Source organism: Antennarius striatus, chromosome 21 (genome assembly GCF_040054535.1).
Source record: "Antennarius striatus isolate MH-2024 chromosome 21, ASM4005453v1, whole genome shotgun sequence".
NCBI classification, from domain to species: domain Eukaryota; kingdom Metazoa; phylum Chordata; class Actinopteri; order Lophiiformes; family Antennariidae; genus Antennarius; species Antennarius striatus.
The window spans coordinates 13,588,977-13,612,724 of NC_090796.1; the positions used below are offsets into that span (position 1 = coordinate 13,588,977).

At 41.6% G+C, this 23,748-nt stretch overlaps 2 protein-coding genes across 2 annotated transcripts in view; one reads left to right on the top strand and one right to left on the bottom strand.

The window, feature by feature from the left end:
- LOC137588032 (ankyrin-3-like) overlaps window positions 1–23,542 on the bottom strand; it is a 72,420-nt gene extending 48,878 nt beyond the window's left edge. Inside the window, exons 1-7 of the mRNA XM_068304753.1 lie at window positions 23,422–23,542; window positions 5,615–5,716; window positions 5,255–5,353; window positions 4,460–4,558; window positions 3,456–3,554; window positions 1,349–1,534; window positions 865–888 (exon numbers count right to left, since the gene is read on the bottom strand). Of these exons, the coding sequence (XP_068160854.1) occupies window positions 865–888; window positions 1,349–1,534; window positions 3,456–3,554; window positions 4,460–4,558; window positions 5,255–5,353; window positions 5,615–5,716; window positions 23,422–23,535 (723 nt within the window). The 5' untranslated portion in view covers window positions 23,536–23,542. The remainder of the gene's footprint in view (window positions 1–864; window positions 889–1,348; window positions 1,535–3,455; window positions 3,555–4,459; window positions 4,559–5,254; window positions 5,354–5,614; window positions 5,717–23,421) is intronic.
- LOC137588035 (microfibril-associated glycoprotein 4-like) lies at window positions 11,368–14,287 on the top strand. Its single transcript, XM_068304755.1, has 5 exons — window positions 11,368–11,528; window positions 12,565–12,762; window positions 12,852–12,948; window positions 13,222–13,389; window positions 13,488–14,287. Exons 1-5 carry the CDS (start codon window positions 11,523–11,525, stop codon window positions 13,736–13,738), a joined length of 720 nt encoding a protein of 239 aa, XP_068160856.1. The 5' UTR covers window positions 11,368–11,522; the 3' UTR covers window positions 13,739–14,287.
- Window positions 23,543–23,748: the final 206 nt, after the last annotated feature.

Consider the following 23,748-nt stretch of genomic DNA (forward strand, 5'->3'; position numbering starts at 1 on the left):
CGTGCATCTGTTGGGATCCTGCAGCGGTACGTTCTCTATTGAGTGCCATTCTAGTTTCATTTTCATCTTCCTTCCTTAAACATCCACTTCTCTGTCACAGGCTTTGATAGACATGCAGTAGAACATGCAACTTTATTAGTTAAAGGTAAGCTTGATGTTATAGTTCTTAAAGGAATGCATCAGGACTTTCTAGCAGTTTGTTCTATGGGGGTGGGGGGTTCATAGGGCTTTGATGCTGCATGACCTGCCCGGGATTGTGATGCATAACAAAAACCTTTAAGGGTGGGGCTGAAAGTCAGGACCAACGTGAGACTCATCAAAATAAAAGACTTTCGATCTTTGGTGGTGGGGCAAAATGTAAGTATGCTGAGCATTTTTTAAAATCCAATGTTTGTGAGCATTTTTGCAGAATCAAACACAATATTTGGGTGAAACAAAAACCTACGTCTGCCTGCGATGGGACACAAATTCATGGCAAATACGTTTCTAATTTCATTGAATTTCCTCCGTTCACAAAAGCAGCAACTTACTGGATGCACACAAAGCAAAATGTGACGCATGCATAAAAACAGGCCCAGAGGAGAGAGGCGCCGTTAGCAACGAAAGCTTTCAGGCCAGCATGTAGGATTCATGCTAGCAGGCAGAAGGCTTTAGCTTCACAATGGTGACCATGAGTGAGTGAACAATGAGGGGAGAGGAGAAGAGAAGAGAAGAGAAGAGAAGAGAAGAGAAGAGAAGAGAAGAGAAGAGAAGAGAAGAGAAGAGAAGAGAAGAGAAGAGAAGAGAAGAGAAAAGAAGAGAAGAGAAGAGAAGAGAAGAGAAGAGAAGAGAAGAGAAGAGAAGAGAAGAGAAGAGAAGAGGTACCTCTGTTGTTCTATTCACCATCATCTAGAAGGGAGAACAGGGAAGCGATAGGGTCAGAAAAAAAGAACGAAAAGAGGGAAGAGGAGGAGGAGGAGGAGGAGGACAAAATGGGGTGGTTAGTGCACCACGGCTACAACAGAAACACCATCACCATGGTAGCACACAGCTGTCGGATGGGTGTATGAGAATGTAGAGGTAACGTAAATAACTAAAACACAGCTAAAGACAACTGATGGACTGTCATGTGTTCCACACAGAAGGAATTAAAGTCAAATACCTTCATATTAGTGCTTTCAAACAAAAAATAATTTAAGTCAAAAAATATATTTGTTGGACTCTTTATGAACTGACTCTAATATAGTTCAGTCAGCTAGCAGCTGACACAAGGTGACCTAGAATAAAACATCTCAAACAGAAAGGAAACTAACTAAATGTATCTGAACGATGGGAATTGTAGTCTTGTAGTTCGCACACAAGCGCCTACCTTTGACTCCACATCAGCGTTGTGGTCGTTCTGGAGAAGGAGCGCGGCAGCCTTGGTGTCGTCTTTCCTTGCAGCGATGTGCAGCGCGGGTAGGCGCACTTTTCCCTTCGTGTCATTTTCCAGTAGGAGGGAAACCACCTGGTCGTGTCCTTGCTGCAGCGCCACGGCCAGAGGAGTAAAACCATCCTGTGGACCAGCAGAAACATTTTTCAAACCACATCCAGTCACAGAAAACTAACAAAAGAACCATTTCTGGGTTCTCTTAGCTATCATTTTCTTTACACAAAGAATAAAACTTTAATTTCCTTCTTTTTTGGCCACAAAAAGGAAAATCCATTGTATTTTATTTGTGTTTTGTTTTGTTTTTTTTGGGTTTTAAATTAAAACATCAAATTAAACATTAGTTTTTTTGCTTCCTCATCTGTTTCAGAATTTTGTGGCTAATACTTCTGTCACTTTTTGGACATAACGTACTTTCACTGTAGAAAACTTCATATTTAGTAAATTCAATTCCTCTTAATTTTAATTTAATTCCAAAGATTAGAAGAGAATCGAGCGCAGTAAATTACAGCTCAGCAGAGTGGAGGACTTTAATATCAATTGTCTTTTTTTTTTTAACATGTCTAGTAAATATTGACTACAGCATTGCATGCATGGGACTCAACTGGACAGAATTTTTTACACTAAATGTTGGGAATTTAAGACTTTTTATATCTCTTCAGTCATCTTTCTCAGTCTCAGTCAGTAAATCGTGAAAACTGAGTTGACAGAACAGCGTTTTTAGAAAGTGAACAGGACGCATATTCAGATAGATGTCATCAGATTAACCTGAAAGGATGCGTATATGGAATAAATTTTACAAGCCTTCGGCAATGCAGACATTTCTGCTGTGGAAGTTCAGCATCTCTCAGGGGAAAAAGGATATTTAGATGCAACTGGGTTAAAAACCAAGAGAGCACACAAAAATCCACACATCACACAGGCGGTGCAGTGAAATTCAGCAGAGGCTCCTACTGGAGCAGCGGTACCCATGAATTAAGGCTACAGACAAATAATAGTCAGGTTGTGTGTGTGTGTGTGTGTGTGTCTATGTGCACACTAAAGGGGCGTGTGTTTACGCAGGGCGCCGACTGTCTGGATAAAACCAACTCATCAGCATCTCTACACCCACACGTCAAAACACAACCTCCCCCAGAGATCCCGCGCAGGCAACAAACAAACCAACACACCCACGGCGGCACACACAAATACACGCCGACACACACTCCTAATCATGTGCACACACAAGCGTCTCTACAAGACGTACAAACACCCCCTGCGCCAAAACATGAATCATTTTAGCCTCTTTACGGATTTCAAAGTTGTAAACACTCCCAAAGCATCGTGCTCGTTTTCTTCTGGTTCACTTTGGATCGAGCAAAAGGAACAAAGATTGTTTATTGTCCTAAAAATAATTCAGGAGAATAAAAAGAACACTAAGAGAGGAGCTTTTGATCATCCGGCTCTACATCGGTGAATGACAGGATCATTGTGCTTCACCATAACATAACAAGATTTTTTTTTAAAACTTTGGAATTGGAACATTCAGACAGCATCAACCTGACATGAAGTCAGACGTGCATCTGGCTGCAGGATATTCTTATGATGAAGACAAGAAACAAAAAACCCTTCCTGATCTCTTCTGTCTTATACTAAGATGAAATGGTTAAAAATGAATTATTAAAAACCGAGAGATGCTTAAAAAAATGGATATATGTTTCTCCACATGAATAATTCACTGCTGCTCTGACTGATGCGAGGAAATGGGCAAATAAAAGGAAGTAGGAAGAATGAATTAAGTACTTAAGTTATACAGACAGATGCAGGTTTAACTGTGTAATTACGAGCTGCATCATTGCTGCTTCATATCCTTGCAGCCTCTGTGATTAAATTATCTGATGGAGACAAAGGAAAGCACAATCCTCCCAACACAATCAAACCGTTTCGGCTGTTGGGAAGTCAAGGTCGCTCCGAATCTTGCTCTCCTCTCATTCATCCATGATAACAATTACCTCTAATGGCTTTTATTATCTAACAGTTAGTGGCCGCTTTGCTCTTGTTTATTTACCTCAGTGGCGATGCTCTGACTCGAGCCATTGTCCAATAAGTACTGCACCACATCCATGTGGTTCTCCTGCGCCGCCATGTACAGCGGAGTGAAGCCATTCTGGAACAGAAAACACTGAATCAGACCCGCAATCATGATCATGAAGGAGCATTAAACCCTCCTCTCAGTCGTGGCTTATCGTTAGAATTAACGTCTGAGGCCGTGAGCAGGAAAACAAAATGTGGGGACGTTCGTCGAGCAATTAGAAAAAAGGGGTCTTGTTTCTCAAATATGAAAAAAAAAATGCCTGAAACATTAATTCTGAAATCTTTCCTCTTAAATTAATTCTTCTTTTTCAGTTGCATATTTACATTTTTGTGATTTTTAGCTAGCAAAATTTTAAAAAAAAAAGAATTTGTTTCCTTTTAGGTATTCTCTTTATGTTTCTTTAGGTATTTTTTCTTTTTTTTTCTTTGTATTTTGTTATGTGTGCGCAAAAACAGACACTATTCCATTTTTTAAAAAACTTTTGAACTATTTAACACAGCAGTATTAAATACCTGCTGTGTTTCCTGACCTCTGCACCGACACCAGAACACACACTGGTGCAGCAGAGCTTTCAGAGTGCACACTGTCACCTCTGTGCATAGTTCACACCTGATAACAGTATAGACACAAGCTGGACTGCAGCTTTGCTAAAGTGAAATGTGTCTGCATTGTGGGAAAAGAGGAAATCGCATCTCCGTAGCAACAGAAGGATGCAAAAATCACTCCAGCATGTGAAAAGCTCATCCACCTCCTCTCTCCTTTGTATTCATTCTGATGTCAATGCACCCAAAAGCTTTTTTTTTTTTCATGTTTGATTGTTTAACATTCAAACAACCAAGGACTCAGTGGATATAAAACCTTTTTTTTTTTTTAATGTAACCTGTTTGAATGTATTAATTACGAGGCTGCTTTGTGTTTCAAAAAATATTTTGGGGAATGAATTTTCTTGCTGGTGTGTGTGTGTGTGTGTGTCTCACCTGAGACTGTGCATTGACGTTGGCGCTGTGGGTGACGAGTTCCTTCACCACCTCCGTCTGCCCAGCAAGAGATGCTATGTGCAGGGCCGTGTTTCCTTTCTGCTTTGATAAAAAAAATTTTAAAAAAAGAGAAAAATGATTCAATTTTTTCCCAATTATTTTTACAGTATGACCAGAGGTGTGTTTACATGGATGAAAACGAGGCGCTTATTTACTCCACAGCAGCAGCTGCTGCGGTTTTTTAATAAGATCTATAAAGTCTTATTAAAAACCAATACTTTTCTAGATTGTGTGTAAACAGATGATTATCTGGGATGCCGAAGCAGTGAGGTCGTTTTGGTATTAGTATGAGTTCACACTGAGCCTCTAATAGATGCACCTGTTGTACGCTAGCGTTAGCAGCAGCTGCCGACATGCTGTCATTTTTTCTGCCACTGACACCTCCGCATACGTTCCTCCCTCCATTCCTGAATCTGAACTGCTGCAGCTCCCCTTCCTCCCGTGCTTCACCCCTCTCAGTTAACTGTACAGCAGCTGCAGCCCGTGTGAATGCGGTTCAATCACTAATAAAAACATCAATGAAAAAAAAACAGCAAAAAAAAACCAGACAGAGCTTCCTTCCCATAAATCCGGTCCCTGAACATCTCTGCTAACACACAGCCTTTCATCTCCTCTGGCGCTGCTGCAGTGTGACTTTGGGAGGGAGCTGACAAAGCAAACTACAGTATGTGCACAAAGAGAGCATGTGTGTGGTTTTATGTGTGTGTGTATGTGACACTCCTGAGTAACACACACCTTGGTCGCTGCGTCCACATTGGCGCCGTGCTTGATGAGCTCAGCCACCACTTCCACATGGCCCTCCTTGGAGGCCAGATGGAGAGCGTTCAGACCATTCTGGAGGAGGGAGAGACCAGTTTGAAAACCGAGACATAGGAAGAGATCAAGCCCTTGTAGAATGTTTCTCTATTCTTCAGTCACACTGAATGTTACCAGATATTAAACCCCAAATAAAGACAAATAAACCCCAAAACAATCCAGGTGTTTGTGCATCTCTTAATCTCCCATTTTCCGCAAATTCGTCACGCCCAAAAATCTGAAATAAGAGCATTCAAATCGGGTCAGAATTTACCGAGGAATTTGTTGCTGACACCTTACCTGATTGCAAATGTTGATGTCGACGCCGTTCTTCAGATAGTCCAAAGCTTTCTCCAAGTTGCCGGCTCGGGCTGACCGCAAATAACAAGCATTTACATCCGTCTGAGGGAAAACAGAAGAGGAACAGGTCAATCGGTCATCTTCACTGTCTGAATGCAAATGATCCACAAAGTTATTAATGATGTTTATTCAAAGTTGGTTATTGCTTTGGAAACTGTTAAAAAAAATATTAGTCTGGAAGTGGAAGTGTCATGTGTCATAGCGTCCCCTCAGATCCACACAAGAAGAGATAAGTCGAATAAATCATTTAAGGATTGTTTGCTATTAGCTGCATAAAATCCAGAAAATTAGCCAATCAGCTTCTGCTGATCAAACAGCAGCGGGGAGATTATTTTATTGCTCCAACCGAGCAGCAGGCTCGGCCAAAACCGTGACTGTTTGATTCGGGCGCTTTATTTCGTTTTATTGTGTGGAGAAATAAAAAAGGAAGAGTCCATAGACATCACTGCAATCTAATGTTATGTCTGGAAAAGAAAATAACTGCTAATTATTTAACTATAAATGTGTTTTTGACACATACACATTTTTTTATTAAAACATACACTGCCCCACCTAGAAAGACTTCCACCAGCATTCATTGGCTATTATTCTTTTACACTCATTTTTTTCATCTTCTGTCTTTTTTCTAATGAAATATAATAAGATGCTCAGAGGAATTCTAATAAGAAATAAACAAACAAAAACACGACGTCAAAATTATGGGTACTAGATCACTTCCAGAAGTCTGACTCAGTCTGACTCAGCATCTGTCAGCATCCAAAAATCGTTGCTTATGAACACTCTAGAGCCATTTTCAGACGAAACACGGACACACACCTACTGCGCCAGCAGCAGCAAAAGCAATTCACACTTAAGGTGTCACAACTGAAGACATGTGGGGATCTAAATATGCTGGGTGGCGAGGATTTCTGAGATATGTGCTTGAAGGCAGGGGGTGCGTGTAGAACGAGTGATGGGGAGGGGGATGAAGGGTGGAGAAATGTGGGGAAGACGAGCAGACAGGCCGGCTCTGAGAGTGTGTCTCCGATTTCGTGATTGCAGTGCAGTGCTTCAGTGGGCCACACCCATTACACAAACCGATACCCACGCAGCACACAACACCATCTCTCATTTACACAAAAACAGGCATTATAGCTTTAGCATCCGTGCAGAATGACAGATGGTTTCATCTAAAAGTTTTTGCACATGGGCTCATTCACAAACCCACTTTCACACAAATTCTGCATTATGCTGCAAAGCCCACTGAATATTGAATTAACAAAAATTAATAATAATAATTTTATAATAATAAATAATAATAATAATATTTTGCAGTAAATTCATTATAAATAAGATGCTTCGTTTAGTTCAAATGTGTGTTGCGGTTTTATGTCTTTTGTGCCCTGGATTTTGCCTGTCAGGCAAAATAGATGCCGACCTCCGTCACTGGTTGAGGTTGTCGAGGAGACACTGCTCGCAGAAAAAAGATCTTCTAGCTTCACCACTGACAATATTTAATCCTAAAAATGTGCCAGGTAGTTGTATAAAAGCAGTTTATTGCATAATTCTTTAAAAAAGAAACAATTAGAGGATTGTGGTTGACATAGAAATGCTACATTGATAAATTATTTGTCACCTATATTAATGATATTATCAACCATAGCCCTCACACTTTATTTGATCCAGGCTTCAAGTACAGTTTTAACATCTTCATAAGGTGATATGACATCAGCTTTCAAGCTGAAGGGAAAAATAAGTGAACTTTAGAGAAAGTTTTTGAGGTTGAGTACAGAAACCCTCTGGTGCTCACCGAGCCGTGATCTTTGTTATTGCAGACAGATTGTTGGCTAAAGCTGATCGCTGAGCTCATTTCCCACTCAGTGAATGGATCTTATCTGAGTTCACGATCTCACACACACACACTGACACAAAGACACACACACACACACACACACACACACACACACACACACACACACACACACACACACACACACACCAAAGCAGGGAGTGTTTCTGGTGTCAGCATCAATTCTGTGGAGCAGAGATGAGGGAGGGGTACATTTTTTCTATAATTTGGTAAATTGGTGCAATTGCATGATAAATCCCATTTGATTTTGACTACTTTTCTTTAAAGAGAAAATACTTGCGGTTACTTGAGATTTAGGGCGATCAAATCATCATCTGAATAGCAGAGCTCACGTGAAAAAACTACTAGAAATGATGCAAACATGGAACCTTGTCCATTAAATGTGAATAACATTATTTTTTCTATACTATCATGCATAAAATCCTTCCATATTTCCAGTGACAATTCACTAATGCAGATTGAGTAAGATAGGCAACAAACATGGGATAGGAAGAGCATCTTTTAAATGATTCATATCAAAACCTCAAATCTTTCTTGAGGATTTATTTTGCCTCAGCTCCGCGAAAGCGGTCGGGGTTTGGAGCAGTACCAAGATTTTTATGTGGCACCAGTCTCATAACTCAGAGCATTAGCAGAATTCCAGTTCAAAGCATCACTGTCTCCATACTAATGTCAAATTGTGCACTTTTTGGTTATTTTTTCAGTTTTTTTTTTAATCTCAGAAAAGGCAAAAATGCGTAAAAGCAGATAAAGAAAGGTAAAGTTCTACAGTCCTGCAAAAAGCATGCTGTGCAGCTCATGTATGTGTATGTGCACTCAAAATGGAATCAAGTTTATTTTGCTAAACTGGGACCATCGACATCTGCCGTATTGATCATCGCGCCTCTCGGGTTGCTGCAGTCCTACGAACCACACTGGACGGTTTGAGCCAGGAATGCAGTTTTTATTCATCACACTTCCTGCATCCATTTTAAAGTCAATACCATCATTTATCGTTAAATCAACAGAAAATGAATTAGGATTGGAAAACTATCCAGGTCCAGTAAAAATCCAAACAGCCACCGGTTCCAGTTCCTCACTTGTGAGGTTTTTGCTGCGTTACTTTATCTGAAGGGACGGTGCTGCAGTGTTACAAGGTAAAAATTAGCCGGTTTAGAGAACATGACTAAGGCTTTTCATGTTATCTGGGATTTTTAAAAAGATTAAAGAAGTAATTGTCCTTGTCCACTGATGCAAAGTAGCAAGCACACTCAAGATGTGTGGGAAAGAAATTATTTTAAATTCAGTTGACTTAATTTTGTGTCATGTGGGTTTAATGACATTTCAGGGGTTGTACGGGCCGTTTGGAGCCTTTGTCATTCCAGTGTAACTTGTTTTATCCATTGGAGGTATGCTAAGGCTGCTACAGTCGTTTCCCAGGACACACTATGTCACACGCAAACAGTCATACACATTCCAACATGGGTGCTGCCACCGAACGACAATGAAAGTCACACTTATCACCAACTAGTGTAGCTTTCCTACACAAAGAAGATCTACCAGTAATCCCTCAAAGACAGAACCTCTCTTTTTAGCATGATGCTGCTTTAGATTCACAACTCCCAACTTGGTTTTACTTGAAAGTCTGAGTCAGAATCTCCTAAAGTAACATAAAACTGCAGTGAGCCCCTCTCCATACGGTGCAGGGTATAGATTACATACGGTCAGGAAAAAAGGGGACTGCTTCTCTTTCTACTTTATAGATTCAAGTTAACGTGATAAATAAAGTACACCAATCTCCCTCCTCTTCCTCTTTATTTTCTATTTCTACTTCGGGCTCATTTATTCACCATTTTCAAGTTCACAAAGGGAGCATGCGCCACCATCCAAGGTCAGGTGTTTCCACTCACATCTCTCTGCAACACCAAAACTATATCCACAGAACATTATGCTTGTATGTACAGCTCACAATCAACAGGAACTTAAAAAAAAAAAAAAAATCACAATCACAAGACACACGGGTTTGTATACATGAGTTTGTACGCACACACATCCATGCATACTGCAGCAGAACGGTGCAGCAGAGTTGCCACTGCGACCCTTTACATCTCCTCCAGCAGCGTCCCGCCACAACTTCCCTTCACTCAATCCCACTGGATATAAATTCCACAATCTTGTTAGCATTGATGTAGCAGCAGAGACACGCCGGCGAGCTCAGCTCGACTTGACATTAAAGACTTACTTCTGCCAAATAGTCTGCTGCCTCCTCCACTGCCATGATTCTCAGAGCTGCAAAGTGGTGAAACCTGAGCACTTGGTTACTGGAGTTGCTAGCCCTATAGCCTGGAAGCTAAGGGAAGAGAAGACTAGGGGGGGGTAATAGATGAGGGGAGAAGAGGAGGGACAATCTGTGTGTGAGTGAGAGCGAGAGAGAGGGTGAGGGAAAGACAGAGTGTGAATGAGATAGAGATAGAGAGGAGAGGGAGGGCGGTTAGGGGCATTATGTCACAGCTAAAAATACCTGGCTTGCAGAGAGTGAGAAAGTCCAGAGCGTGGAGGAGGAAGAGGAGAAGGGGGGGTGAGGCCGAAGAGTTCCGGCGTTAATCTCAAACCAACTCTCACTGGAATGACATGGGATCAGGGGACAATGGGACGGCCTGAGTGTGAGCACGCCACAAAAATAGAACAAAACGAAATAAAGTCCTTCTCTAGTTTGATTCTATCTCAAAATAAAATTCATGTGGTTCCCCTGAGGAGGTCCCCTCAAAGGAGTGGCAAATTCATATGAATTTTAAAATATATATACTGAAGGTCACCTTTAAAAAAAAAAGTTTGTTTGCTTGAGTCAGGCTTTAATTACAGTATTTTCTGCACTATAAGGTGCATCGATTACAAGGTGCACCTTCAATGAAAGGCCTAGTTCAAAACTTTTTTCACGAATAAGGCCCACTGGATTATGAGGCGCACTGTCAGTTTTCGAGAAAATTAAAGGCTTTTAGGTGCGCCTTAAAGTGCGGAAAAAACTGTAAGCTGAACAGGTTTAAGCTCCAGTCGGACACCTTGGTTGTCACGGATGTTTGGTACCATGGAAGTAAAATGTTAAGTCAGGCTCAAACCTCTCTTTTCTGGTTCTTCTATACACAGCAGAGACGTCTATCTGGTGCACCAAGCCAAGGTTACTCAAACAGAACACAGATCTGGCTTCAGGGCCCAGAGCCCAGGAGACAGATAAACAACATTTGGACGGTTCCTCGAGTCTTAAGGAGCCAGACAGCATCAGTTAACTCCTGTAGGAAAGGCCAGCCAGTCAGTTAGTCTGTAAACCAGCCGTCTAGTCAGAGTTCAAACTACAAGACACAGTCAACAAGAAAACATTTTAGCCAGTGCAACAACAGAGTCTGGAGCGTTGGTTTGGTTCAGTGTAGAGATAGGACATCTAGATTCAAACGGGAAACAATGCAGCTTGTGTGAAAAAGAGACATTCATTCCAAAAAATTACTTCCCCTACGGGGAACTAATGAAGGGATATTTAATCTGTTAATCTTTATTATAAAAATCTGGGGTCTTCATTATTAAACATTTATTGTCAGAGCTGCAAGAAATGGTGATGAAATGTTTTGTAATAATGAATAAATGTTAAGGAGCCAAACATAAGAACAATGCTTGACTGAATGTATGAACTAAATGATTACAATTGATGTGAACCTCAATTGTACGGCAGAATTATGCAAATTGAAATAATCTCGCTCATTGCATGACTGCTGAGAACCTGATGTCCTAATACCAGCTGTTGTGCAATGGAGAGATAAAAACAGAGAAAATAAATAATACGTTACCCATTACCCAGGAAAAAAAATGTCTCACAATTATAAAAGGATCTGCTTTTTAGAGATAGACACACACTTTGATTGCCACTAAATTAATTTATGACCCTTTTTCATTTTAGCGAACCTTATATTATCTTTGCTTTCTTTTCAGGATAACTCCGCCGCCTCCTCTCTGCAAATCACTGGTGACAGAATGATGGTAAGCACAGCGACAGTTTGGGTAAACTGTGTGTGTTAGTGGTGTGTGTGTGTTTGTGAGTGGGAACGGTTATTTTGACAAAAAAAAAAAAAAACCCAAAACATCTCATTATAGAACCAGAGGAGTCTCTTCTGCTCTGTCTGTGTTCTGGATGTATAAAGAGCTGCTGGAGTGTTTGCTGTCATTTCGTTCTGCGATGTGGCATCTTCCCGTAGACTCGTAGAGAGGTGTGAGTCTTTGATGAAACTTTACCGCTGCGAAACACTCAGAAAATAACTGCGTGTCCCAGATTCTCCACTTTGTTTTCATCAAACGTGCTCAACTCGCTTTGTTCACCTCCTGCTGTATCATTGAGTCAGGTAGACGAAGCCGAACCATCGTAGGACCACTTGTGATCAGCTCCATAATCGATTCTTCTTTTACTTTCCACCAAATTTCATAAAACTTCAGCCAGTAATTGGTTTGGAAAATGGATTGAAGCAATAAAAGTCGCAAAAAAAGCATAACTGCATCTTATTTCTACTAAAGTTTCTTTAAACATTCAACAATCTCTTGGTGCAGCTTCCCTTGTTCTGGTCTATAACAACAGGACTTAACCCATAGAAAGCTTTGTCTGGTTTTTAAAAAAAAAAAACTTTATCAACGAAATGGCTAGAAAGAATACAAGAATCCATAACTTTCGGCCGCCGTTTTACACTTTGATGGTTCTTAGCACCCGTGCTGCAGAGTTTCTCAGTTCTTTTCGTAGACATTATATTTAGCTTGAGACTGTTTATAGATAAGCTGCTTTCCTGTCTCACTAGCGTCTTATAAGAGCTTTCCAACACTCAGCTATTAGCCTCAATTCTGCTATTGCAGCTAGTTTCCCCAACAGATTTGTGAATCTGCAAACCGTCCCAAACCACCACCACCACCACCAGATGTGAGAACTCAAGTTCAAAAACAGGACAGGGACATATTTACTCATCATCCATTGATAGGACTTACACTTGCTTTTAAAGGTGCATGAAACTGTTCTTCCATCACTTTCCCACAGCTCAGCATACTGCTAGTAGTGCTGCTACCTCTAGCAGTTCATCAGTCCCCCCTCCCCACAGACTGCAGTGATGTCTACAGATCCGGATCAGGTCTGGATGGAGTTTACACCATCTACCCAGCAGGTCCCACCTCTCCTGTGCAGGTTTACTGCGACATGAGCAAAGACGGCATCGACAACTCAGCAGAAAAGTGGACGGTGAGGATGGAAGAACGATCCGGGCACAGATGTTGACTTAGAAAAAAGATATTTTCCCTGTTGTTTGTAATGTTTTTTAATCTAACAAGGTCATTCAAAGAAGACAAGATGGCACGGTGAACTTCTACATGAAGTGGAATCACTACAAAACGGGATTTGGCAGCGCTGCCGGCGAATATTGGCTCGGTACGACAGCAATTCTTTAATTAACAACCAGACCAGTTCACACATTCTCAAATCTTTTATTTTTCCATGAAATAATCTCGGCTATGCACATCGGTATGATTGATTGCAGTACATCAGTATTAATGAGAGGAAAAAGCTCATTTTTTTTGATGAGAAAAAAAGAATCCTGTGAAATTATAGGTCCTTAAACAGATCACAGGTTCCTCGGCAGTAACATGAGTTAATTTCCTCCAGTTTATTCCAGCTGAACTCAGCTGTCTGTCTACATCTCAGGCCTGGAGACGATGCACCTGCTGACACAGGCCAAGACCTACGAGCTGAGGGTGGACATGGAAGACTTTGAGGGCCAGAAAGTCTTTGCCCAATACTCTTCCTTTTCCGTTGCTCCGGAGGCGGAGGGATACATGCTAAATTTGGGAAGTTTCATCAAGGGAGCAGCAGGTATTTTATCTCATCAGGACTGTTAAACTATTTTCTTCTTGACTGGCTGTACAGGAGCAGAACAAATTTATTACCATTAATCTGTGTTTTTCCATTAGGAGACTCTTTAAAGTTGCACAATGGACAGAAATTCACCACCACTGACAAAGATCAAGACACACATAATGCAAATTGCGCCAGGTTGGCATTCGGAGGATTTTGGTACGCTGCATGCTTTAGTGCCAACCCCAACGGGGTCTACACCTGGGGCCCTTCACCACCTACAGCTGGTGTTCATTGGTCCACTTTCAAAGGACTTGAGAACTCCTTAAAAACCATCATCATGAAGATCAGACCAGTTGCTGCTTAAAAGTGTAATTTTTTTCATTAAATTTTTAATTTAAAAGCTCCGATCATGTGTGATCATAGATTCAGATGGGTTGACTTGATCAGACGCAAATATGCGGAAAACCAGAAATGATCTTGCTGCTTATTTTTTCTTGTTGTGTCACAAAAAGTAGAAAAATACTGAAAACATGAAAATGAACCAAAAATGAGAGATGCACATCTTCCTTTGACACACTGCTGTCGTTGATAACTCAGATACACCAAGCTGCTGATACCACAGCTCCATGTGTGTATTAATCCGCAGCTGAAAATAATCCCTCACGAAACAACTGCCCTAAATCAATGACATTAAACCATCCAAGTTTATAGAGCATCATTAAACATCATTATGCAATTTCCTCCGGGATTAATAAAGTATATCTATCTATCTATCTAAACAGTTCTCAGTGTCAAAAGTAGAAATTTGACAACAGTTGGATTTCCTTCTGATATGAAACCAGAATAGCAGCAAATCAAGTTAATGCACAAACATCTTTGCAAAATGTTCTAAATAAAATTGATTTATTGAGCATCACAATTGCTGCAGTTTTGTTTTTTTGTGTGTCTTTGCTGGGTCTTTTTAACAAATGAGAGCGAGTTGTCTCCTCTGATCCTGCTTGCAGGAAGAAGGGTGGCAAAGGCACGAGATGCGGACACACGGACTCGCACTCCGGTTTAATGATCCGTCTTTAGAGCTTCATGACATCTTTTTTTGGGGAGGTGGGGTGGGGTGAGAAGCATGATAGGAGAGATGTTTCCATGGCAACCCATGCGCCTAAATTTTCACTCCACCGGGTCTCTTAAACTGTTTTGTGACGCAAACAGTCCATTAATCACTATTATTATCTATTGTTTAACTATCTGTTTACTTCTTTAATACTTTTCACTAATTTTACTTTGAAAATAAACATTTATTTATGCAGAATTCTTGTGTGACTTTACGTGCAGGCGTTTAGCATTGGGAAGGGTTGTTAAATTTTGAAAACAAGTGTGTTAGAAAAACATTTTTGCAGCGTATCCTTCAAAGCTGCTGTATTTAACAGTTATTTACTATAAATGTTCATCAGCTGCTATAACAAAGGATTTATATACTTCTATGCTTCAGTGTGCGACTCGATGACAGCTTATGAGAAATGCATCTCATTAGTAAAAGTCCAAAAGAGGCTTTACTGGTTTCATGTTGTACAGCTGTAAGTAACAGGAATTTGCAGGATGATGATGGGTTTTATTTGTTAGCAGGATTACACAAATACTACTTGACAGATTTTCAAGAAATGGACGACAGAAGTTTGGAAACACGGTGCGATGCAGTCGAAATGCAAAGCCATAAACTAACACACAACTGTCTCAGGTCGCCCAGCCATTAATTCTCAGGTCCTTTATCAGTCCCTGGTGGTCTGTCGATTGTACTGCATCAAATGCAGCAGGAGACACAAGCACTGTATTTTCCTAAACTGATGAATCCCTTTTAAATGTAATCAATCAGTGCTACCAGCCCTGGTTTGTTGTTGAGCAAACAGATGCAAGTACACATTTTAAAAGCAGAGCAATACTGCTATAATAAAATAGTAGTAGGTTACAAAACAACCAGTGTTTCACCGTCAGGAAAAGGCTTGTGTCAATTTTTATTCTATATAGTATAAAATCATCACATAATGGGAGATAAAGGCCACACTATGTGTGTGTGGGTTTCCATGTGAGACTGTTTTGAGAGCTGCAATCTGATTGGCTGCTCGGGTACTGCAGTCTCAGTATTCTCACAACACCAGAGAGGAGGATAACAACACGGTGCGCCAACTCCTCAACTCGCCCTCTCTGTCACTAATTTTACGTTTCGCAGCACTGAATCACAATCTGGACAAATTCCCATTAAATAAAGCTCCATGTGTGTCGGGAGGCTCTCCACACAGTCATATCTCATCGTCGTGTGCAGGTTCTGCCCCTCACTAGGGTGACTTCCAATTGGGTGGAAGATCTGCTCCTCAGTCCTCTGATTGGATGAGAGCAAATGATACTGCTCCACTGCTGCAGATTACATTCACTATGCCAATTGCTGGCTGTGTGTCTAATGTGTAGTGTGTGTGTGTGTGTGTGCATGTGTGTGTGTGTGTGTGTGTTGACTGTTAAGGTAGACACACACCGGCAAGCCCAGAGGGCAAAAAGGGAATAAAAAAGAAAGTCTGACATCCTTTTGGTTCAGGTTTTTCAAAGAAACAGGAACCTGGCGTGAATAAAAAAGCTCAATTCGACTGCAGAAAGGAAATACAGAATAATGTTTAAAAAAATAATAAGAGGAAGCACCACTGCTTGGATCACTTCTTATGATGGAGACAGAACCCTGGTCATGAATAAATTAACATCTGTCCGAGACCGAAAGCACAAACAGCACACACTGCACCAAAAAGGGATGTGCAGCGAGTGAGTAGTGAACGTGAACCTCCCAACCACCCCTGCATGCATTCAAAAGCTCTGTCGTTAATTGCATTTTCTACATCCACTTCATCTCACGAGGTAGAGATGCGAGACAAACAGGCAAATCAGCATCAGCAAGCAAACTCACACAGGACAAACAGTCAGTGCTGCAAGGTGCTGCATGTGCAGCTGAGGCTGATGGGAACGCCAGTTTGCTTAAAGTAACAGACAATTAAAGTTCTGACCCTTACTTTACAAAAAGTGGTTGCTATTTGATTATTTTGGCTATTTAAATGAAATTATTTGCTTACATGCATTTTTCTGTCATTCCCAAAATATTTTCTCAAATTTCGTAAAGAACAGGCTTCATTGATTTATACGTAGTATAAGGCTTAACTTAAAAATAGTAATAACAAAAAGAAATTGCACCCTCAATAGAAAAACGGAGGAATTACGATGAGACAAACTGAAACTACACCTCTTTCACACTGAATATTTGTCAGTCAATGAGTCCAAACCAAAAACCAGATGAGGAAATTCTGACATGTCCAGTAAATATAGTAAACAGGAGCGCCGTATGAGGTGTGGTCATCAGCTTTACAGCTCCGAGAGCCCGAAGGCAATTCAACAATCGCTCAAAGAAATCAATAGAGCACTTAAACCCTATGCATCAGCACGGCTATTTCCTCCTGCTGACTTCCAAGGTCTCACGGCCACGACCAGTCACCAACGCTGTGTGTTTGCCATTTTAAAATCCAACATCCTTTACTTGTCTCTCCATTTCTCAGGGAGCTGAACATCACTTCCCATAAACCGAAAAACCGTCTCAGGTTAAAAGTCACAGCTTGACAAAAGACGCAGTTCTGAAGGCTGTAAAACATTTAGAGTGTTTCTGTTTGTTACAGTTATTTGAGCTGAGCCGTGTACAACTAGCCTCTGTCATTCTCTCTCCTGTCAGGTTTAAGTGACTGTAAATAAGTCGTCCAGTGAACTCTTATCGTCTGTCTGGTCTCCTCCCTGCTGCTCACCTTCAAAATGTCCGCTACACCCTGAAAACTCAGCTGGCGGCTGTAAGAAGTCTGTTTCACTGACCGATGTCGTGGATCGACAGGGTTGACGCAGCATTTTACTTTCTTTTTCCTTTTTTTTTTACCTCATGATGCTCAGAATTTCCATGATTTTAAATTTGTTATGAACAGAACTGCTGCATCGCCTGACGACACAAATGTCTGCAGAATGCAAAAACAAAAGAACTCAAAGGCAGCAAAAACGTTGAGGGAGTCCTGCTATTTACGACAGAACCTCTGCCTGTGAAGGCATCACATACTAAGCCTGAAGAGTTCTATGCGTCAGGAGGCCACTGAGCTCAACGCTAATCTTGCTGTGGCAAAATACATAAAATAACCCGAAAAGAGTGGGATGTTTCGGTGAAATGCTGATACTCGAGTGTGTGTGGGTGAATCAGTCAAATGACTCGACTGTCCCAGTTTCCAGTGTGGATCAGAGAAAAGAGGAGAGACGAGAGCTGCAGGTAGAGGAAGAGAACATCCTCACACACCCCCCCTCTTCAATTCCCTCTTCTTTTTGTGCCAGAACGTTCTCCCACTCGATCCATCGCTCCCCTTGATCTAACTCCGCATCTCTTTCTCCATGCCTTCTCTAATTCCCCGTCATTTTAATTAGATTTTTGTCCACCTCCCCTCCCTCCTGTCTCTCCAATTCCTTTCGCAGCATGTTGGGGAGGCATCCCCCCCCCCCCCACATTTACACCCACCCCTCCCGCGCCCTCCTCAACCACCTCATCGCTATCCGGATCCACCAATCAGGATGCTTGGCAGGCTCTGCACCAATCCTCCGGCCCAGCAACCCCTCCGACAGTCGTGTGACGGTGAACGTTACAGCCCCGGTGCCACAAGGGTGGCGGCCGATGGACTTGATCGTCCCAATCCCTCTCGCCTCCTCTGCTATCCATCCTTCATTCATTTGCTTTCATTTCAGCTTCCATATTAGCCATAATATTCTGTTCTTTCTCCAGCTGCGATTTCTCCTCAGCTAAGAAATGCATTTATTCAAAAACTGCATCCTATAATAATTATCTGACAAATGCTTTTGCATTCCTGCAACGACAGAAATAGGTTGCTTTAGTATTGCCAGTGTTTGGTGAGAATAACCAACAACAAGAATCAGCAACGACGGAGAAAATGAAGTGGGGAGAAGAGAAGAGGAAGACAGCTGACATGTCCCTTTCTTTTTAGATCCTTTAAGGAGTCAATTCTCATTTATTCTTTAGCAATTAGCATATAATGTTGTAAACTGAGGCAGCATTCCCCATCAAAGCAGCAGATCAGTGACGCACGCCTGAGCTCATGGTTATGGCTTCTGGAGACTTAATAGTCATCCGTCTCATCAAATTCCTTTCTTCAGGCAGCAGTTCTAAGAAGTTAAACTAATAAACCCGCTGGACAGGTAGTGTGGAAACAGCAGATGCACAAATTAAGTGTTTATGTCCTGTGCATAGTGGAGAATTTAGCAGATTAAGAGCTAAATAGAGAAGCTCTTCAGGAGGTGGTGGTGACTAAAGAGAGTCACGCTCAACAACGAAACCATACATTTCTGATGGTGTATTCGATTTATTTCTTCCAACATCTTCGTGTTTCCATATTTTTCATGCATGACCAACCAACTGCCTTTTATGGACAAAAAATAAAATAAAAGAAGAGCCGAGTTAATAATTGATTGACTAAAGAGTGGATGGAATGGGTGCAGAAGCAGAGAAACATAGCATTATGCTACAATAAATGATTCTTTCTTTATAAAGCTCACCAGTAATCAATTATTTTATAACGCCGGTAATAATAATGGAAATAAAGGGAAACACAAAGTTACCTCTTTTGAATAATTTATCTGTTTAATCAATTATTAAAATGGATGCAAATGACTTTTTCCATCTATCGATCTGCTTATCATTACATCATTATAGTTTGAACACAGTGTGAATAGCTAACGCTCCTAATTAGCAGGTTGTTGCTTCGCATTGGTAGCGTCTTTTTATATGGAGACATATAAAAAAAAAGAAAGTACCGTAATCTTTAAACTGACATAATTTCCATTCTTGGGACCATCATGCAACCTTACAAATTAGCATATAGTGCAAAGAGTTGTGTATACATAAAAAGATCTGGCATGAGGGAACAAAGAGGTACAGACGCACTGGATTTAGAGCACGAAGGCCTGTAATACGAATCTTGGCTTAAATAAGCGTCGAGGGATTAATGTGGTACAATGGCTGGTCACAAGGGATCTGTGGTTCCTCCCCCAAAGTCCCAGAAGCAGAAGTGTGACAGAACAATATAGCCCTCCGCCAGCTGACAGAGATGGAGGGAAGGGGTGGGGGGGAGGACACACTGAAAGAAAGGGAAAGGGAAATGGGAGGTGGGGTTGGGGAGTAGTGGGGGGGTTGGGCATAGAGGAGGCTCCAGATAATCATCAATGATGGTAATCTATCTTAATATGCCTTAAATAGCTCCAACATTTTCACCTGATTTGAATTTATATGATCCTTAAACTCCTGGAACATATTAAAATACCAGTTGTTGAATGAAACATTGAAGACAGTAGAATGGTTAGAATGAGAATGCTTTTTATTGTATATGCATACTAATGTTTGCTATTTAGCATTAGGATATCATTAATTTGTTCATATAGTAAAAGAAAATTTTGGACATAGCCGATAAAAAAAGCGAACCAGCAGACCTGGTTTAAAATATAGGTTATATTTGAATTATGTCACAACTTTTTAAATAGACTGAACATTAGCCCCATGAGCGAGCAGATGGATGAAAACTGCCCTTTAACAAGCAGAAACCACAACACATCCTGACTCTTCAGAATCCCACCACCGCTTAAAACATAAGATTCAAAAGGAAACAAGTAAAACCAGAAAATGATGGCAGCAATCCCCAGCGACAGAAGGGTCCTCATTAAACTTGCCCGTCTTAAAATCCATTTCATTGCACATACTCTTTATTTTATTTATTTTTATCCTGCTGCCAGTTTTAATCCCTGTTTAAAATAAAAATCTCCTGCAATGGAAAATCAGCCCACAGATGACTTTGCACAAACATCTACGTTTGCATCGTTCCAGTTTTAGTTAATCAGGCAGACTAGCAGCCTTTCAACCACACTCATCTGATAACTAGCCGGTCACCTATCTAATCAAAGACACAGCTTTAGACCACGTGGAAGTCGCTTCCCAACCAATCTGAGAAGCATGACCCACTGTAATCTGAAAGCATAGTTTATACCGCAGTTCGATATTTGCTTGAAGGTTGCAGCTAAGAGCTTTAATGGAAACTGCATGTTAAAATGGTCCCACTGTTTCCCATAATGCATTTTCGTTGTTTACTTCCTGTAAGAATAACAAAAATGTCGCACTATCCACGGCACTGTGCACAAGATGCATATGATATTTCACTTCATGCAATGCTGCACATTGCTTTATATAGCATGACTGTTAATACATGTTTAGCTGCTATTGTGGCTCAGTCTGAGGAGCTAAACCAAGGCATGGGCGACAAATTCAGCTGTAGACTTGCATGTCTCGCACATTGTAAAGCTAACTGGTTGGTGCCTGATGGGGCTGCTACTACACTATAATTATTTTTTACCTATTTCTACTTAAAAATGTTCAACTGCTATCATCACTTTTAATTTTAGATGAAATTAATAACCATTGTGGAGTCTTTGGGGCCTACCCTATAATCTAACCTTCATTTTTATTTTTAGAAATCATATATTATCTTAAAATGTTTTTACGGTAAAGTATCTGTTGTGTAATTCTTAAGGATAATGTTGGGAAGTCATCTACTACATGCTTTCTGTATTTATAAGGATCTCATTCATTCATTCCAAGTGAAGCACTCAGATCACATCAACACATGTCTACAATCACTTAAATAATGTAACAATAAGAAAATTTAGGTTAGATTTAATTGCAATAGACCAAAGTTTTGCGTGTGCATATTTTACTTAGTAGCTACAAAACTGAAAGCAATTCGGAGAGAGGAGGTACGAAGTCAAACAGCGTAGTGTGAGAAGGAGATGAAAACCCAAGCCAACTGTAGTTGGGTGAGGTAAAGTGAAAAAAAATAGGAAAGATAATTGAGGTGATGTGTTCTGAAGAGGGAGATGAATTTTCTGCCTCCTGGTGCCAGGGATGGGCCCAGGACAGACGGTGTTATAGATTTACATTGAGCGAGCCCAGGATAGCTGATACCCTTCTGACAACATTACACTACAAACACAGAAAAACCGCTGATGTCACCCTACACACACGATACCACAGCAACACGTCCCGTTCACTTGTTGCCTTGAGAGAACAGAGGTGTAAGTCTCTGCATGGTGAAGGTCAAACTCCCTCCTCAATTTGTCGTCACGATGAGGCTGTTGTGACTCCCCGACGCCCAAAATCAGACTTGGCGACCAGTCCGGCTGTGATAAAAGCAGTGGATTGATTACACAACACAGGAAGGAGGATCAATATATCCCTTGCCTACGCCCAAATAGACACTGGTGTTAAAATTTGGGCGTAGTTTGGGAGTCATATCAATTACAAGACTGGTGGAAGCCAAACCAACAAATCTTGCAGGCGTCAAAAAAAGAAGATGAAAGTCCCTTTAGTGATCTCTCAATGAGGAAATTCTTTTTTTACATTACATCAACATCATGAGAATGCTCACTCCATTGTTCGATAATATAACCAAACGGAAAAAACAAAAATTACGATACTGTCTAGGGGGGCGCTACAACTTTTAGTCCAGGGAGCCGGTTGGATGCCTCCCCCTTTGGAGGTTTTCTGGGGGCATCCTACTGGCAGGAGACAGTTGATGGAGGGATTACATGTCACATGTTAGTCTGGGGATGCCTCGGGATACCCCAAGAGGAACTGGAAAGTGTTGCTAGGGAACAAAATATTCTTGAATACCCTGTCTGCTGCCACCGCCGCCCAGGATGGGGGCCTGGAAGACCGGATCGAGAGACTCACCCCATTTCGCATTTGATCTCACGACATAGTTTAACGTAAAGTTGAGTCCTCCAAAGAAATAGCACCCGTCTGTGTGCCAACAACTTCCTGCCACCACAGGAAGTCACTTCTCTATTCACTGTGACCTTGATGCTAATGAGGTCACCGGCATTGACTCTTTGTGACAGGTGGCTAACCCTGGACTAATGATGGCCTCGGGCTAGTCAGCAACCCCCCTCACAGACACACACACACACACACACACACACACACACACACACACACACACACCCACCAACAAAGTTATCCAAACAGTCAACATCCTCGTCCCCTTCAGCTAAACGGTTTTTGTCACCAAAGTGAGGACGATCACTGATTTTAGGTCACGAGGTGATCAATACCTGTCGGACACCACTTCTTTGATTTGTCCTTGCGCAATGACGCATGTATACACACACACACACACACACACACACACACACACACACACACACACACACCTAACCGCAGGGTGTGACTGCTGACGTCTTTGACTCAAGCTCAGATTCCTGCCATGAACTCGGACACCTTTCAAATTAAAACACTCAGGTTGAATCACACACATTATGTACAGTGGGGGGGTGGGTTGGGGGGGGGGTATGACAGGGGAGGTTTGACAGCATTGGGGCACATGTTTTTATACAAGTTGTACGTATATTGTAAAAGTGTTTTATTACCAAGGAAAGAGCAAGGGCTGCTAATGTCTTTGTGGGAAATATTTGATAACTCAGCAATACCAGATCACACACACACACACACACACACACACACACACACACACACACACACACACACACACACACACACACACACACACACGCGCACACACACACACACAATTAAAATCGCTGCTGCCTAAAATTCCAACTTGTTCTCGATAGCTGGTTCCAGCTATCTTTGCTTTTCCACCCCATCCAGGAGATTTTCTCATCAATCTTTCTCACTCCTCACTCCCCCCCCCCCATTATTCCCAACGGGAACACTCTGATTATCACCCTGGATGTGAATGTGCATGTCACTGTGTGTGTGTGTGTGTGTGTGTGTCTGCATCACGACAAAAGACCGACACGTCTGAAGCCTCTCTTTCTCTGGCGTCAGCTCTCCTCTCCCATTCCTCCACTATTTCCCCCTCTTTTCTCCCCCCCCCCAGGCTGTCCTCCCTCTATCGGCTCCTCCGCCTCCTCTCCCTCTACCTTTTTCTTGACTTCTCTGGAACGCTTCCTCGTCCTCTTCTTCTCCTTCTCTTCCTCTGCAGCGGTGAGGTTCTCGTCCGCCTTTTTCTTCAGCTGCGAGGCGGCGTGCGCCATGCTGCTCCGGTCCAATTAATCCTCACAGGTGTGAGCGGGTGGGGGGGGGGGACGGATAGATGGAGGGATGGAGCGTGGATCCACTGTCTCCTCTTTAGCCTTTTATTCTCCTCTCCTAATTATCTTTTTGTTCCTCTTATAGTCAGCTGCACTTTTTGTCGCGGAGGGAGCCTCACAGGTGTGTGGGAGACGGGATTTCTTTCTGCTCCTTTT